General features: G+C 35.3%; 1 protein-coding gene across 1 annotated transcript in view; it reads right to left on the bottom strand.

Moving 5' to 3' along the window:
- Window positions 1-18,329, bottom strand: part of BLTP3B (bridge-like lipid transfer protein family member 3B) — a 113,766-nt gene that overhangs the window by 53,114 nt on the left and 42,323 nt on the right. The window contains exons 2-7 of the mRNA XM_025926661.2: window positions 15,930-16,092; window positions 13,839-13,877; window positions 12,631-12,722; window positions 5,982-6,171; window positions 5,268-5,408; window positions 3,712-3,882 (exon numbers count right to left, since the gene is read on the bottom strand). Coding sequence (XP_025782446.1) covers window positions 3,712-3,882; window positions 5,268-5,408; window positions 5,982-6,171; window positions 12,631-12,722; window positions 13,839-13,877; window positions 15,930-16,092 — 796 coding nt within the window. The remainder of the gene's footprint in view (window positions 1-3,711; window positions 3,883-5,267; window positions 5,409-5,981; window positions 6,172-12,630; window positions 12,723-13,838; window positions 13,878-15,929; window positions 16,093-18,329) is intronic.

Here is an 18,329-nt window from a genome sequence, read left to right as displayed (position 1 = left end):
AATGTTGTGGTAGATTCAGTTTTTACATGCTGTTTGGGGTCGGGGGGTGAGTGGGCATTATAAACTCTTTTGCCTAATGAATAATCTTAACATTTCCTGGTTTCCTGTGTATTCTTCCCTTTTAGGGAAGAAAAGGATGAAGCTAATCAAGTATTTATGATAGAAGATGGCTGTCAAGTTGTCAGACTGAGCAAAGGAACACTGTCAACTACTTTACTCTCTAATCCACTCTCTTAGTCCTCAAATAATCAGGGCATTCTGTATGATACCTAAAGTAGTTAATGTGACAATGACCACCCAAGAAAGAAACTTGAAGGTAATTAGAATGATTAAGTAACTTTACTATGAAATATTAGGGAGCAACCAAAAATAAAAATTAAAGACTAACAATATGGAAGAAAATTGTATATATCCACTTACTACACACTTGCTAAAACTAAGAAAAATGCAGGTGCTGAGGCAAAAAAAAACCTTTAAGGAAATACTTCAAAATGCTAACACTGGTTTTATTATGGTGATTGGATTACAGAACTTTGTCCTTTTTCTAGTTTCCTAATCTGTGATAATCTATACAAATATATCCACATGTTGTATAAGTAAGACCCACAGTAACATCAAAACTTTGTCTATTAGCCTTTAATTTCAATTACCATCTCTGTTATTGACACCCTAAACTACATAAATCTTCATTGCAAACTTTGACAGACTAGTGTTCATGATGGTAACACTTAAAATATTACTTCCTGTACTTCTTTATGTTCTTTCAATTTCAAAATGGAACTCATTATTACCTTTTTTTAGCCTTATCTCCCTTAATCAAACCTGCTTCCTTCTTCTGCATTCCCTTTACTGGCTAATGGAACTACAAATTATCATTTGAAAATCCTCAATTTTGCTCTTCATCCTCAACTGATGAAACACTCAGATATCTCTCCCCAACTTGGTTTGTAGATTTCTTCTTTCAAACCATTACCAGAGGTTCAAGTTCACCCCTTCTTTAGACTGGTAATCTTTCTCTTCTTCAGTCCATCCACTATAATACCACCAAGCATTATTTGATTGTCCTTTTGTACTTAAAAACTTCCAGTGACTTCCATATGCCTACAGGAAAAAGTCCAAATTCTTCAACATATAATGAATGCCCTTTACATCTAGTCACCACATACTTCTGCCTGAACTCAGGCTACCTGCCCAAAAAATTACTCTGTGTTACAGTTCAGTGTTCTGTTCACTAAACTTAAAATTAGGTTCTCCCAGAGAATTATGAAGATATCTCACTGGATAAATATTACTTACTGGTAGAATGATAAAAGGGTCACCATCAATTCTTTATTTCTTTTTATGACTAAGAAAACTATTCATATAAATAGGTAGATTGCAATGAAAATGAGTTTTACTTTAGCAATATGGCACGACTCTTTGAACTCCTTCAAGTTACATGCCAGGATTCATGAAATGATCTTTAAAAAATTATTTTTAATAATCTAATAGGTAACATTTATAGATCCTACTTCAAATGTGTTGAAAGCAAAGAAGTGGGAGTGGAAATCACCTGACTTGTTACTTTGTTATTCATTAGTCATTCACTCCAACATGAGTAACAATAATTCAAATTACCTCTGTCCTGTCACCCCAAACTTTTTAAGTTTTTCCTTAAACTGGACAAATCCATCATAGTAAGAATGAGTAAGAAGTAAGAAGGTGGCCTTTCATTTGTCAAACAAGGTAAGAGTAGTTTGGGAAAGGGAGAAGGAATCCAACGTTTTAACATAAGCAGCAGATAAAGTTTAAGAAAGAACACAATACATCAAAGTGGTATATGTAGAAGCCAATTTCCTCAAAACCTGGACAGGTGTGTATCAGAGAGGCATGTGTACATAACTCTCAAAAACACTGCTCTAGTAACACCAAACTCCTTATTTTTATCAGGAAACACCATTCAAGACACTTTGGCAGATTCTATTCCCTCATCTGAAAGATCCTTTCCCTCACCTGTGAACTTCTAATTTTTAAGACTTAATTTCATTATCCTCTTTGTGAAGCCTTTCCAAACTATGCAAACAGTTGACCAAAACTTCTCTATGCCTCTATGGTTCCTTCACTCCAGCATTTAAGCTGCACTGCAATGACTTATTTTATACTTGACTTCCTGTTATACCTTATATCCTGAGTTCCTTGAGGACAGGGTCAGACAATATTCATTTTTACATTCACAGTGTCTAGCCCTGTTCCTTATGACATAGCAGGTAGATAGTAAATAATGCCAATTTGATAGTCATAGGTGTATGCCATTTCCATGTACCAAGTGAGATCACCAACAAGCTATTTCTTTAGAAATAGCTTCAAAGAAATAGGGTTTCACAATATCCCTTGTTTTTGTTAAGAATAGATACAACACTACAGTTTTGTGTTCAATTTCAGCATTTCCACAGGGTTTTACACTTGCTGCCCTGTTCTCGCATTTCTCCCTTGACTATACCCAGGTTTTTCCTGTCTGCCCTTTATTTTTTTTTTTTTTAAATGTTTATTTATTTTTGACAGAGAGACAGAGCATGAGTGTGGGAGGGTCAGAGAGAGAGGGAGACACAGAATCTGAAGCAGGCTCCAGGCACTAAGCTATCTGCACAGAGCCCGATGCAGGGCTCGAACTCATGGACGGCAAGATCGTTACCTGAGCTGAAGTCAGTCGCTCAAAGACTGAGCCACCCAGGCACCCCTGCCTTTACTTTAGTAATTAAGATGTATTTAACTTCCTGAAAAGAGGTGTTTATAATATCAAATAGTTTTATGTCATCATTAATTCTAGTGCCTAATACAGAGCTCCAAACAAAATAAGCACCCTATATATAGAAACACCTATCTTTCATAGAGATACCATGTGTAGAAATTATACAGTAAGATACCTAAATTTTTTTTTTTTTAATTTTTTTTTTTTTTTCAACGTTTATTTATTTTTGGGACAGAGAGAGACAGAGCGTGAACGGGGGAGGGGCAGAGAGAGAGGGAGACACAGAATCGGAAACAGGCTCCAGGCTCCGAGCCATCAGCCCAGAGCCCGACGCGGGGCTCGAACTCACGGACCGCGAGATCGTGACCTGGCTGAAGTCGGACACTTAACCGACTGCGCCACCCAGGCGCCCCCCTAAATTTTTTTTTTAATGTTTTATTTATTTTTGACAGAGAGAGAGAGAGAGACAGAGCATGAGCGGGGGAGGGTCAGAGAGAGAGGGAGACACAGAATCTGAAGCAGGTTCCAGGATCTGAGCCGTCAGAACAGAGCCTGATGCGGGGCTCGAACTCACAGACCGTGAGATCATGACCTGAGCCGAGGTTGGACGCTCAACCGACTGAGCCATCCAGGCGCCCAATAAGATATCTAGATAAAAGATTCTTGGACTATGGGGCACATGGGTGGTTCAGTCAGTTATGCATCTGACTCTTGATGTCAGCTGAGGATGTGATCTCAAGGTTCATGAGTTCAAGCCCCCTGTCAGGTTCTGCACTGACGGCACAGAGCCTGCTTGAAATTCTCTCTCTCCCTCTCTCACCATCCCTCCCTTCCTCCTCCCTCTCTCTTTCAAAATAAATAAATAAATAATAAACTTAAAAAAAAAAAAAAGATTCTCAGACTCAAAGTCTTACAATCTACTTCATATAAACAACTAACCATTTCGATTTACAGGTCAAGTGTTTTTCCTCTTAAGAGCTTACCTGTGTAGGTTCAGGAGCCATACTCTTCCTTTGTTCAGTTGATTTTTCTATTGCTTCACTAAGAGATTTTGCATATTGTACCATAGCCTTCAACTGGGAATCAGTTAAAACCCATAATAAGTCATCCAATATTAGAACTAACTTTGTTGCAATAACATTGCAGTCCTTTAACTGTAAGAAAAAAAAGATTCATAAAATTAAGCCAAGACATAAAACTTACAAATGCACAATGTTTTAAAAAATGCTTAAAATGTTTGAATGAAGTTAAATATGGATCCTTCCTTCATTGACCAAATATTTACTGGGTTCCTGTACTATAGAACAAATATCTCCTTGTACTGGAGATACAGTGGTAAAAAAGACTGACAAATTCCTATACCTTATCATGTTCTGCAAGTACAAGTACTTATATAATTTAATTTTTCATTTATAGCTAATAAGTCATATAATTACCTCCAATAATTGTGCTAATTCTAGTACAGAAAGGATTAAAATTAAACATGAAATGCTATGTTAACCACATTTCACATTTCAATTTTTTTTTTAATGTTTTATTTATTCTTGAGAGAAAGAGAGACAGAGCATGAATGAGGGAGGGGCACAGCAAGAGAGGGAGACACAGAATCTGAAGCAGACTCCAGGCTCTGAGCTGTCAGCACAGAGTCCGACGTGGGGCTCAAACTCATGAGCCGTGAGATCATGATCCAAGCTGAAGTTGGACACTCAACCAACTGAGCCACCCAGGTGCCCCCACATTTCACATTTCAGAATACTGTAGTAAGCACTGTACTCTGAAATTTTTTTGAACTTAATTTAGTATATTTATTTGTGTCTAATGATACAAAACATTTTGTTGAGAATTTAACTGAGCCATGTTTTAAAAAGTCATGACTCCTTCATTAAATTTCATCACAATCTATAGAGAACTCTCAACTTCTGATATCTTGAAGTCACTATCTTCCCTACTTACCTAAATTACCATTCATATGTTAATAACCTTCTAAGGCTAGTAGTTTTGGTGACTTTGGAGGCTTTGCAGTTTACCCACAGCAAGATTCAACAGAAGAAATGAAATTACAAGACAGTTGATAATGTTCAACAATATTTGGCAACGGAGAATCTATTCAATTTATCAAAAGTAAAAATCTAGGGGCTCCTGGGTGGCTTAGTCGGTTAAGAGTCTGACTTCGGCTCAGGTCATGATCTCACGGTCCGTGAGCTCGAGCCCAGCTGTGCTGACAGCTCAGAGCCTGGAGCCTGTTTCAGATTCTGTGTGTCCCTCTCTCTCTGACCCTCCACCGTTCATGCTCTGTCTCTCTCTGTCTCAAAAATAAATGTTAAAAAAAAATTTTTTTTTAAAGTAAAAATCTAAGTATCAAACGTAGATGACTGAAAAATGTTATTACACTAGATTTTTTCAAATACTGCTTAAGGCACTATATTTCCTTTTATTTTGCTTTTAAGTATTCCTATATTTCACTTAAAAACTTATTTAAAATTTCCTCTCAATTCCACTAGTTATCACATGAACCAAAAAGGTAACCCTATTGACTTACTCTTCTTTTAAGTGTGACTCTGATTTTTGATTGGTTGGTTATTAATCGAACAGGAGCACACATAATTTCAAGATGTGAACTTTGAGTAGCATCTGCCTCTATTCGAATCATCTGCCAATTTATTTCTTTAAACGTCAAAACCTAAGGAGAACAGAGATTAGCTTCACTTAGGCGACACAGAATGAGAAATGTGTAGATCTGTAAAAACAAAAAAGCTAAATAAAATTTATCTCTTTACTAATATTCTTACGACACTCTAGATATATTCACTATGCTTTTATTTTTAAAAATTGTATAGCTGCAACAAATTCAGTAACATATCTTCCTAATTATATTAATTATTTGTAAAGCTGTTAATATTTTACTCTGAATTTGATATAAAGCACAAAAAGCATGTGAATCATGTGACCAAGAAAAACTTAAATAGGAGTTTAGTTTTGTATATTTAAAATTCAATTCTGAGTAGCTGAGAACTTAAAATGAGGTTCATTAACTCCATAAGTTGAAAGATTTATTACATAAAAACACTAAAATATGCACATTTTAAATTAAATAACTAAGAGAAATACATAGAAAAGTAGAGTTAAAAGGCAAGAGTAAATGCAGTATGTGAATCTAGGATAACTATAAGAAGTCATTATTTTAAAATGCACTCTTTTATTTATCAGTGACTAAAAGATTTTTTAAACAAAGAATGAAAAAAAAAATGCTTACCTCTCCTCTCTGTGGATCTTGAATGCGAGTAAATCTTAAATCTCCATGTTCCCAGTTTGCATTTACACTATAGATTCGTAACTGGGAAAGTTCAAAGGATGCATTGAAAGCTTTTGCTCCAATGCGGATAACAATGGAGTTTACAGAAACAGTAATTCCCTCAACGACTTTTTCAGCAAAGCCATATTCACTGGAAAAATAAAGGAAAATATAATGCACTAAAGCCCATATAAATCATTGATAAGTTATCTGTTAATATTTTCACACAAGTGTATAAAAGGACCATAATATTATTCATTTTTATTTTTAAAAATTTTCAGTAAAAGCAATAATCTAGCCTGATTGTCAACCTCAAAGGGACCTAGGGTTTCCCACACCTGATTGCATGTAAATTATAAAAATGTTGTCAAAATGATAAAAATCTTTAAGATTTCACATTACTCTATACAAATTTTTTATTTTAATTCCAGTATGGTTAATACACAGTAATATATTCGTTTCAGGTGTACAATAGAGTGACTCAACAATTCTATACACTACTCAGTAGTCATGATAAATGTACTCTTTAATCTCCATCACCTATTTTACTCATCCTCCTCCCCACCCCTCTGGTAGCCATCAGTTTGTTCTCTATACTTATGAGTCTGGGAGCACCTGTGTGGCTCATTTGGTTAAGTGTCCAACTCTTGGTTTCGGCTCAGGTCATGAGCTCATGGTACATGGGTCTGAGCCCCACATCAGGCTCCACACTGATGCTGTGGAGCCTTATTAGGATTTTCTCTCTCCCTCTTTCTCTCTCAAAACAAACCTTAAAAGAAAGTATTAAAAAAGTGTTTCTTGGTTTGTCTTTTTTAGCCTTTGCTCGTTTGTTTTCTTTCTTAAATTTCACATATGAGTGAATGCGACATATGCGGTCTCTTAAATACCGCATATGGTATTTATCTTTCTCTGACTTATCTTGCTTAGTATTATACTCTCCAGATCCATCCATGCTGTTGCAAATGGCAAGATTTCATTCTTTTTTATGGCTGAATAATATTCCAATGTACATATACATATATCACTTTTTCTTTATTCATCAATTGATGGACATTTGGCTGCTCCCATATCTTGGCTATTGTAAATAATATGACAATAAGATAGGGGTGCATTTATCTTTTCAAATTATGTTTTTTTATTCTTTGGGTAAATACCCAATAGAATTACTGGATCATCTGGTAGTTCTAGTTCTAATTTTTTGAGGAACCTTCATGCTATTTTCCTGAGTGGCTGCACCAGTTTGCATTCCCACCAACACTACATGAGTGTTCCTTTTTCTCCACATCCTCACAAATACCTGTGTCTTGTGCTTCTGATTTTAGCCATTTTGACAGGTGTGAGTAAAGGTTACTCTTTAAATGAGGTTATTGTAATTATTATCCAAAGCTGCTTATTCTCAAGTTGCCAGATATCCAGACAACTGGGAATCTATAAATAAGAGAGCTAAATTCTTGACACAAAGAAGATTACAGACTATAACTACAATATAATCTCATAATTCAGGAATAAAGTCAGAAAAAGTTCACATTTTCTAATTCAATTCAGCAAATATTTGTTGAACATCTACCATGCGCACTACACTGGGAAATAAGGAAACCAAAATATAGTTGTGGTATTCTAGGGCTTGCAAGTTCCTTGGAGACGAAAAACACATATACCCTAAGAACTGAAACATTAAGGTAGTCTATAATTAAGTGCTTTAAAAATAGAATCATCACTACACTTGGTAGAAGAAATTGCTTCATAACTAGGGAGAAATCTATCCAGGAAAGGAAAATGTATTTCCCTCAGGGAGAGATGGGAGAAAGGGAAATCTTACATTAGGGAAAAGAATGAGCGAGTGCAAAAAAGTAGGAAAGTAGAGGTCACAATGAGAATAATGAGTAGACGGGGTGCCTGGGTTAAGTATCTAATGCTTGATCTCAGCTCAGGTAGTGATCTCACAGTTCATGGGATCAAGCTCCATATCCAGCTCCGTGCTGACAATGCAGGGCCTGCTTGGAATTCTCTCTCCCTCTCTCTCTGCCCCTCCCCTACTCACGCTCTCTCTCAAAATAAATAAACATTTAAAAAAAAGAAAAGAAAAAGGGAATAATGAGTAGGACAGTATGCTTGGAATGTAGATTATCAATATATTTTGGCAGGTGGGGTGGTGAAAATTTGCCCAAATGACATATTACTTCAATTATCATCACTATGACCATTATTCCTAAATCCATCTCTATCCAGATCTCTCACTAGAACTTCAGACTGTTATGGGAATGCAAGCTGGTGTAGCCACTCTGGAAAACAGTATGGAGGTTTCTCAAAAAACTAAAAATAGAACTACCCTACGACCCAGCAATTGCACTACTAGGCATTTATCCATGGGATACAGGGATGCTGTTTTGAAGGGACACATGCATGTTTATAGCAGCACTATCAACAATAGCCAAAGTATGGAAAGAGCCCAAATGTCCATTGATGGATGAAGAAGATGTGGTGTATAAATGTATACATATACGTACGTACACACACACACACACACACACACACACACACACACACACACAGGAGTATTACTCGGCAATCAAAAAGAATGAAATCTTGCCATTTGCAACTATGTGGATGGAGCTGGAGGGTATTATGCTAAGTGAATTTAGTCAGAGAAAGACAAAAATCATATGACTTCACTCATATGAGGACTTTAAGAGACAAAACAGATGAACATAAGGGAAGGGAAACAAAAATAATATAAAAACAGGGAGGGGGACAAAGCATAAGAGACTCATAAATATGGAGAACAAATTGAGGGTTACTAGAGGGGTTGTGGCAGGGGGGATGGGCTAAATGGGTAAGGGGCATTAAGGAATCTACTCCTGAAATCGTTGTTTCACTATATGCTAACTAATTTGGATGTAAATTTTAAAAAAGAAAAAAGAAAATTGAAACAAAGAAGAAAGAAAAAAATGAACTTCAGAAAAATTCAGATGTCCACCAAATATTTCCATCTGGATGCCTCTCACACATTTTAAAGCCAACATGCGTGAAAGTGAACCTATCATCTTTGTTGATCGTGCACTTCCTTCCCCTCTACCTGCTGCTAGGCTTCCTTATTTTCTATCTCATTGAGTAAGTAAATAAACTTCCTAATCCTCCAATGACTTATCTTTTAAATCAGGTAATACTTTGAGGTTACATGTGGGCTGCATGAAATAATGCATATGAACCAAACAGCCCATGTCTTGATTCATGATACTTTATGAAACACAACTATTATTTATAGTACTAACAGTATTATATTCTTATTAAATCTATGAAAAGTCTGGGTGAAAAAACATATGAAAAACTCAGCCTCAGTATCTTCATTTGTAAAATAAAAATAATACATATTTTGGGGCACCAGGTGGCTCAGTTGGTTAAGCATCCAACTTCATCTCAGGTCATGATCTCACTGCTAGTCAGCCCTGCGTGGGGCTCTGTGTTGACAGCTCACAACTCAAAGCCTGGAGCCTGCTTCAGATTCTGTCTCCGTCTCTCTGCCCCTCCCCTGCTTGTGCTCTCTTTTTCTCTCAAATATAAATAAATAAACATTAAAAATAATTATACACATTTTCAAAAGGTTGCTGTGGTCCTTAAGTAAAATGGTGTTTGTACAATAGTTTATATAGTCCTTAGCTTGCCTTAGGTAATTTTGGTTGTTTACCTTGGGCTTAGAAAATTGAGAACTAAAGAGGAAGAACTCATCAGCATCCTAGGGAGAAGTTGCTTTAATCCCACGGACAAATATTGGTCACTTAGACAGAAATATTCCTGGAGTTGGAATGAATATATCTATAATTATTTGGGAACACCCTCTGGAAAATCCAATGTCATCTGTTCTAACCTATGCACATTAAAAAGTGTTACAACTTTAGGGGCGCCTGGGTGGCGCAGTTGGTTAAGCGTCCGACTTCAGCCAGGTCACGATCTCGCGGTCCGTGAGTTCGAGCCCCGCGTCGGGCTCTGGGCTGATGGCTCAGAGCCTGGAGCCTGTTTCCGATTCTGTCTCCCTCTCTCTCTGCCCCTCCCCCGTTCATGCTCTGTCTCTCTCTGTCCCAAAAATAAATAAAAAACGTTGAAAAAAAAAATTAAAAAAAAAAAAAAAGTGTTACAACTTTGGGAAGCCAAAGTTGTTTGGCAAGCTGGTGCAGCCACTCTGGAAAACAGTATGGAGGTTCCTCAAAAAACTAAAAATAGAACTACCCTACAACCCAGCAATTGCACTACTAGGCATTTATCCAAGGGATACAGGTGTGCTGTTTTGAAGGGACACATGCACCCCAATGTCCACAGCAGCACTATCAACAACAGCCAAAGTATGGAAAGAGCCCAAATGTCCATCGATGGATGAATGGATAAAAATGATGTGGTGTGTGTGTGTGTGTGTGTGTGTGTGTGTGTGTACACACACACACACACACACACATATACATACAGTGGAGAATTACTCGAAATCAAAAAGAATGAAATCTTGCCATTTGCAATCACATGGATGGAACTGGAGGGTATTATGCTAAGTGAAATTAGAGAAAGACAAAAATCATATGACTTCACTCATATGAGGACTTTAAGAGACAAAACAGAGAACATAAGGGAAGGGAGAGAAAAAGAATATAAAAACAGGGAGGGGGACAAAGCATAAGAGACTCATAAATATGGAGAACAAACTGAGGGTTTACTGGAGGGGTTGTGGGAGGGGGGGATGGGCTAAATGGGTAAGGGGCACTAAGAAATCTACTCCTGAAATCATTGTTGCACTATATGCTAATTTGGATACAAATTTTAAAAATAAAATTAAAAAATAAATAAATAAAATAAAAAGTGTTACGACTTTACTGGAGGATTTACCATCAGAGGCATGAAGCCTGAATCTATGACTAAGGTAGACAAGTTTCTGGTTATGTCATCCATTGTAAATTTAAAAGGTGAAACTCCAGTTTTCAAGTAAGTTTCTTCTAAGTTTGATTTATCTTCACATAGAAGTACATCTCCTCTATATGACACGGTAAAATCAAATTTCTGAACTTACAAATTTGCTAGATCATTAATCTATAGGACTATTATCAGGGCACCTGGGTGGCTCAGTCTGTTGGGCATCCAACTTTGGCTCAGGTCATGATCCCACAATTCATGGGTTTGAGCACTGCATCGGGCTCTGTGCTGACAGCTTAGAGCCTGGAGCCTGCTTTGAATTCTGTGTCTCCCTCTCTCTCTGGTCCTCCCCTACTCATGCTCTGTCTCTCTCTCTCTCTTTCAAAAAAAATAAATAAATAAAAACATTAAAAAAAAATTTTTTTTTAATCTATAGGACTATTATCAACTCACCGGTCCTACACAGAAGGCCCTCCTGTTAAATATTAATTTCCCTGTATTTTAATCTCTTAGAGACAAAATCAAATAAATCAGTGTTTCCCCAAATCGTATAGGTATAAAGAATTGTTGAAAATATATAATCACAGTCTTGATAACCATTCTAAGACCTCAAGAATCATAATTTCAAAAAAAAAAAAAAAAAGGACCCTAAGAGACTATAGATTATTGATAAGCACCCAAAGTGATTGCTACCATCAGGCAAGTCTGGAAAATGTCAAAGTAGATTAACCATAAGCCAAAATTATAAAGTACTATAAAAACATGCTGAAAGAGGAAGGTGGAAATGTGTATGCATGTGTGTCTGTGTATCTGATGTGTATGTTCATTCTATTTTTTTTTTTATTTTATTTTTTTAAGATTTTATTTTTAATTAATCTCTACACCCAATGTAGGGCTCAAACTTATAACCCTGAGATCAAGAGTCGCATCTTCTACTAACTGAGCCAGCCAGGTACCCCGTATGCATCCATTCCAAAGAAGAGTTTAACACTGGTTTTACACAGAACCTGGCACACTATAAAATGTTTAAGGCTGCCATGTTGTATAACTTGAAGAGGCACTAATCAAATTAAAATCTATGTGAACATTTTATATGAATAGGTGCACAATCCCCAAATTAGTGGAGACATCCTGCCTTAAAGAAATGAAATACAGTATGAGATCCAAATTTAATGAATACAATAAATAAGAAATTTTTTAAAGATCTATTAAGATCTAACTTTTCAGCAAAACTTTGTGAAATGGCTCTCATGCTTCTACTTTATTAGCATCTGATTTTTTATTTATCAAATCCAATTTGTATAAAGTATGAGCATTCTATATTTAATGAGTTTTAGAATAACCCAAATGGCCTATAATTTTTTTAAGGCACCAACTTAACTCTTAAGAGTCATAAAAGTTCCACTGATGCACAGAATAAATAAATGATAGGCAAAAAAACTACTTAGAGACTAAGAGACTATCTCATTTATAGAAGCTTTTGGTTGATCATTACTATTTAATATCAAGGAAAGCAAAATAAACAAAAGAGGCTAAAAATAAATTCTACTATTTTGGCAGCACAATACCAAAACTGCAAATTGTTTGATGGGAAAGGTGACTGAAATAGAGATTGTCTGACATTAGGAAATTTTATGTCCCATCACTACAGATAACAGAGCTGACCAAAGAAAAGGACTCCCTTTGCCAGTCATGCAGATTAATGGAAATAGCTTACCTTTGTCCTGAAGCAGTTGCAATTGGTGATGGGCCATTAGGATTTCGTGGTTCTTCACATGTACTCATTTCCATTATTACTTTATCCAGGGACTAATAAAAATAACATCAAAAATGTAAAAAATTAGATACAGTATTTTATTTTATGTATGTTTTGAAATATTATGTAATGCTATTTTCTCTTTCATTTCTTTAGGAACAAAGTAAACAGTAAGTAAGCAGAGTCACTTTAAATGTCTTTTAAACAAATACCAAAACAGAAAACAATGTGCTCAGTCGTTTCTCAAGGAACTTATTACCTGATTTAAAAAAAAAAAAAAAAAAAAAAAAAAAAAAGGCTGTGGGCATATACGATTATGAAAGAAAAAAACTACAAGTAGCCATATGCTGGTGAAATCAATAGATTTTACAGGAGTGCAATCTCTAGTCCCAGAATGTATAACATTATTAATTGCTAAATGAGATTATGTATTAATGAATGGGACCTACCAATCTAAGACTTGAGATTTAAGACATATAACAATTAAAAATATGAAATATGAAAGAAATGTGGAAAGACATTCCCATAATGAAAAAATTTCTTTCAAGATAACAGTTTTTGTTGAAGATCAAATGTCTTTGGTAGTCATCACTAACAAAACTTAGTCATTCTTCATTCTCTATTTTAATATAGCATTTATTATCTGAAATTATCTTATTTGTTTACTTATTCATTGTCAGTCTCCTCTATAAAAATATTAAGCTCCCTCAGGAAATGGGGAAGGTGCTCAATAAATATTTGTGGAATAAATGAATCAATAAGTAACCAAATGACCAATCTTTCTTAAATTTTCTTTAAAAAAGAAAAGTATATTAATGTGCATATTATTTAATTTGCTAGATGATTAAAATCAGGAACACAGAAAGCATAAATTAAATGTTATTTACTGCCATATATACTGCCATAGTATATCAATAAAGAGCTAAATGATACAATAAAAATATACCAACTTACAACATAACACATGTGAAAATTTAAAGACCCTCCCATTTTAAGTTCAAACTTCTCATTTAAGGGCTGAGAAAACTAAGTACTATTCAAATAAAATGAAAGCTAATTAGTGGAAAAGCCAGAAGATCATATTTCTATGAAATAAAGCATTAATATTAGCAAAGTACTTAAATCATACCATATATAAATGTTTATTTCTGAGGTAAGTCAGAACTCACCAAACAGATGGGATGTGTTTTCAATTTTGTCCATGGGATCTACCAAAGAAAAATTAAAAAAACAAAAATTGTTTTCTTTAAAATCAATCACTAAAAAAATAGCAATCAACACAGATGTTCTCTCTTTAAAAAAAAAAAGTTTATTTACTTAGAGAGCACGCCCACGCTCCCACGCGTGAGCGGGGTGGGGCAGAGAGAAGCAGGCTCTGTCCTGTCAGCACAGAGCCGAACGTGGGGCTCAATATCAGGATCGTGAGATCATGACCTGAGCCAAAATCAAGAATCAGACACCTTAACTGACTATGCCACGCAGGCTCCCAAGATGCTCTCTTAATTTAGTGATAGACATACCAAATTTTATCAGATGGCTTTTTTCTCAAATTGCAAAATAATGAACTGAGAAATTCATTCAGACTCTTAAAATCAGATGTACCTGTTTTGTATACGAAAAGACTACTAATCATTATTTTCTTGGTTATCTTTTAAAATAAGAATTTCAGGTCCTCTTAAGTTTCTTTTTTTCCAGACCTTAAAAATATGTTAACTTCTTTCTTCCTTCCTTCCTCCCTCCCTCCGTCTTTCTTTCTTTTCCTTCCTTCCTTCCTTTCCCTTCCTTCCCCTTCCTTCCTCCCTCCCTTTCTTCCTTCCTCCCTCCCTCCCTTCCTTCCTTCCTTCCTTTCTTTCTCTCTCTTTCTTTCTTTCTTTTTCTTCTTTCTTTCAGGCTCCATACCCAATGTGGGACTTACAGTCATGACCCTGAGATTAAAAAATCACATGCTCTACAGACTGAGCCAGCCAGGCACCCCTTAACGTCATAATTTAAGATTTCCCAGCAAAGCATGATGGGTGTTTTGTTCATTTAACAGTTTTTTCAATTCTAAAAGTCTGACCATGGGGCACCTGGCTGGCTCAGTCAGAAAAGCATGTGACTTTTGATCTCAGAGTCATGAGTTCAAGCTCCATATGGTGTGTGGAGATTACTTAAAAATAAAATCTTTTTTAAAAATTAAAAATAAAAGAAAATAAAATTCTGACCAATATTTTTGTAGATATTCAAGAAAAATACACAAACGAGGCTATTTATGTAAAATGTAGGTAATATCAAATAACTAATGTCCAAGCCTGCCTTACACTGAAAAATCACATCTTTATAGATATTTGGGTTTATGGAGGATATAACAAAAATTAAAGGCGACCATCAAAGGATATAGGAACCTTTCCACACTCTTTTCTTTCGAGTCTAATTTTAATTTTATGAAACAGATTACTCATGCACTATTTCTACTGAGTAGACTCTCAAAACACCTGGTCTTTAAGAGCAAGAAGTGATATGACATACGATTAAATTCAAAGGTAAGTAGGAATAAATTTTAATAAGGAAAAATAACAATAATAATGAGGAGAAATAATAAACTTAAAAATCCTCAAGGAAGAAACAAATGAGTAAAAGAAAATTTCAAATAAAAGTATAATGTACAGAGTAAGATGTGTGTCTTCATGTCTTTATTTGAAATTGTGTTTACTTACTACAAATTTAAATTGTCCCAATTAACAAATATTATGAAAAAATATCTTTGAATATGTGCCAAATTTAGTCAATTATTTTATTAATAAACTACCAGTAATGGGGGCGCCTGGGTGACTCAGTTGGCTAAGCGTCCAACTTTGGCTCAGGTCATGATCTCACGGTTTGTGGGTTCAAGCCTCATGTTGGGCTCTGTGCTGACAGCTCAGAGCCTGAAGCCTGCTTCGGATTCTGTGTCTCCCTCTCTCTCTACCCCTACCCACTCACTCTCTGTCTCTCTCTCAAAACTAAAAAAATATTAAAAAATAAATTTAAAAAAAACTATCAGTAATGTTACTTAAATGTTAGGATTAAACTTTAAACTATAAATTACTATTATATTAGCATATGACTTCATTAAGTTCACCAGACACACATTCATGCAATTATTTAAACATAGTTATTTGTCTTTTTAAATTATATTAATAAAAATGCCTTTTTATAGATCTATAACAAAATACTTAAGAAATAGGAATGAAATAAAAACTGAAAATAGAAAATGCTTTCCACAGATATCAAAATCTCACCCTAATAGATGCTTTATTACAAAAAACTTTGTTGATAGCAAGCCATGTTGGCAAATCCAACATATTCTGGAGCACCTCTTCATCCAGCTCCAAATTCTTCAATTCACCTTCTCCTTTGAGGGTACTCAGATTTATCTTGTCAGGAGATAAATTCTTAGTAAATCTGAAAGAGAATATATATTGCATTTATTTTAGTGTCAGTTATTGTACCACAGTTATTCTTGCAAATATACAGAGCATTAAAAATGTAATAGCAGCACAAAGAAACACAAAACTGCAGTGACAAGCTCTACTTTAATCCATGTTTTTTGATGCATTTTTGTTATTACTGTTTTGATCTCTTATCCATAGCTCTCTTACATAAAGCCTGCAGTATTTTCAGCATACATTTGAATATCATATTCCCATATACAATCAAACTCTGGTTCTTACTGCCTTTCAAATTTATGAATATTTAAGTAGTGTCTACTATTTCCAGGTACTATGTGAGGCAGTGGGGATAGCTCAAAGCCATCCCACATCACATTATATTCACTTTGCTACAGACCACTTGGCAGAAAGAGATATTCTCTTTCTGGCAGAAAGAGACACTCTTCTATGAACCAACCTACAAAGAAGGTTAAGGGGACTCTTTAGAAGTAGCATCAGTGTTGCTACCATTTATCATTTCAAGAACAATATCAAAAGTTATCAGTACTCCTTTTAGAATCATCCAGAGATTCCCAGCTTTAAAAACCAACCCAGATCATTCAGGAATATATCAGAGTACACAAATCTTTCTCTAAAAGGTCTCTGACAAAGAGGATCATGCAACTCTACTTGGCAGCCAATTTCAGTGTTTCCTATGTGACATTTAAAGATACCAATTATTTATAATCCTAAATTGGCTGTGCAAATACCATTTACCCTTTCTGTAGTTCAACTAAATGAAGTATAGAGTGTTTAATGAAAGTGCCAAAAGTCACATGGGAGAGTGGACCCTAAATTCTAATCAAAGAACACAGATTCTCGATGATGAAAAATGAAAATTCTTAAACCTAAGAAAAAAGATTGCAAGTAACAATAAAATTTTAAATAATACTGGACATTTTCCAAGGGTTTACTACGTACCAGGTTCTTTGTTTGCAAGCATTATTACTTCATCTAATTCCCACGATAACCCATTAGGGTCAATACTATTTTTATTTCCACTGTTTAGATGAGTAAACATAATGAGAAACTAACATATTTGCCCAATATCTCAACTAATTATGATGATAAGAGTAATAATAAAAGAGCTGAGATGGAAGTACAATGTTCAATTCACGCCCATCTGAAAGGATGATGAACTACAGGTTGTGCACAGACACTACAAATGTCAGCAAATTGGCAAAGTACTCCAGGTCATCTACACTGAACAAGTACTGTGACAGAAGGCAAATGGCACAATTGTCCATGTGGGCATTCATCCTGGCAAGATGGCCATCACTAGACTAAAACTAGAAAAACACCACAAAAGGATCCTTGAACATAAAGCCAAATCTCGCCAAGTAGGAAAAGGGCAAATATAAGGAAGAAACAATTGAAAAGATGAAGGAATAAAGTAATCTTATATTCAACTTTAAATAAAAACTGTTCAAATGAAAAAGTAAATAAATCAAACAGCCCTAAAAAATGAAAAACTGCTAACTGCCCAGGAAGTGCTTTTTTCAAAAATGAAACTACTGATAAAATTAACTACCGGGTAACAAGAGTTATCAGCCAGTCTTCTACCATTTTTTGAAACTAAATATTAAAGGAATAAGATATACAGGTTATGCCCTATACATCAACAAGAATACCTACCAATATACACATGCTTCCCATTGACTCTAAACCAGAATTTTTTGAGCCATATTTTATCTGGATTCATATTTTTTCACAGAAGGTCAACTGAAAAATGCAGAATTCATATTTAACCCATATTTGACCAGTGATGCCAGGTTATATTATACTTACCACCAATCATGTTTGGTTTAATACTATGATGTTTCCTGATAGGTTCCCACCCCTAATCATATAGGAATGCCTTGCCACTACCTCAAGGCACACTATTAGAGCTAGAAGGGAGCATTCAATGCCTACTTACTGAGAATTCACTATTCATACACATATACTGACAAGCAGTACACTCAAGAAGTCCTTGCCTTTGTGCAGTTCTCAATTCAGCTGGTAGACAGAACACCAAAAAGCATGATTAAGAGAATACAGTACAGGGCTTTAATCTAGAGCTTCTCTGAAAACAGGGACTTTTGAGCTGATATCTAAGAATGAGTAGAAATTAACTGGGCAAGGAAAAGAAGGGAGTCAGGGAAGAAAGAGTGTTCCAAGTAGTGGGAATAAAACATACAAAGGAAGGTTCTCAGGAAGGAGGGAGCATGG

The sequence above is a fragment of the Puma concolor genome, chromosome B4, assembly GCF_028749965.1.
Source record: "Puma concolor isolate L17-30 chromosome B4, mPumCon1.1.hap2, whole genome shotgun sequence".
NCBI classification, from domain to species: Eukaryota; Metazoa; Chordata; class Mammalia; order Carnivora; family Felidae; genus Puma; species Puma concolor.
This window is presented reverse-complemented; position numbering and strand designations above follow the sequence as displayed.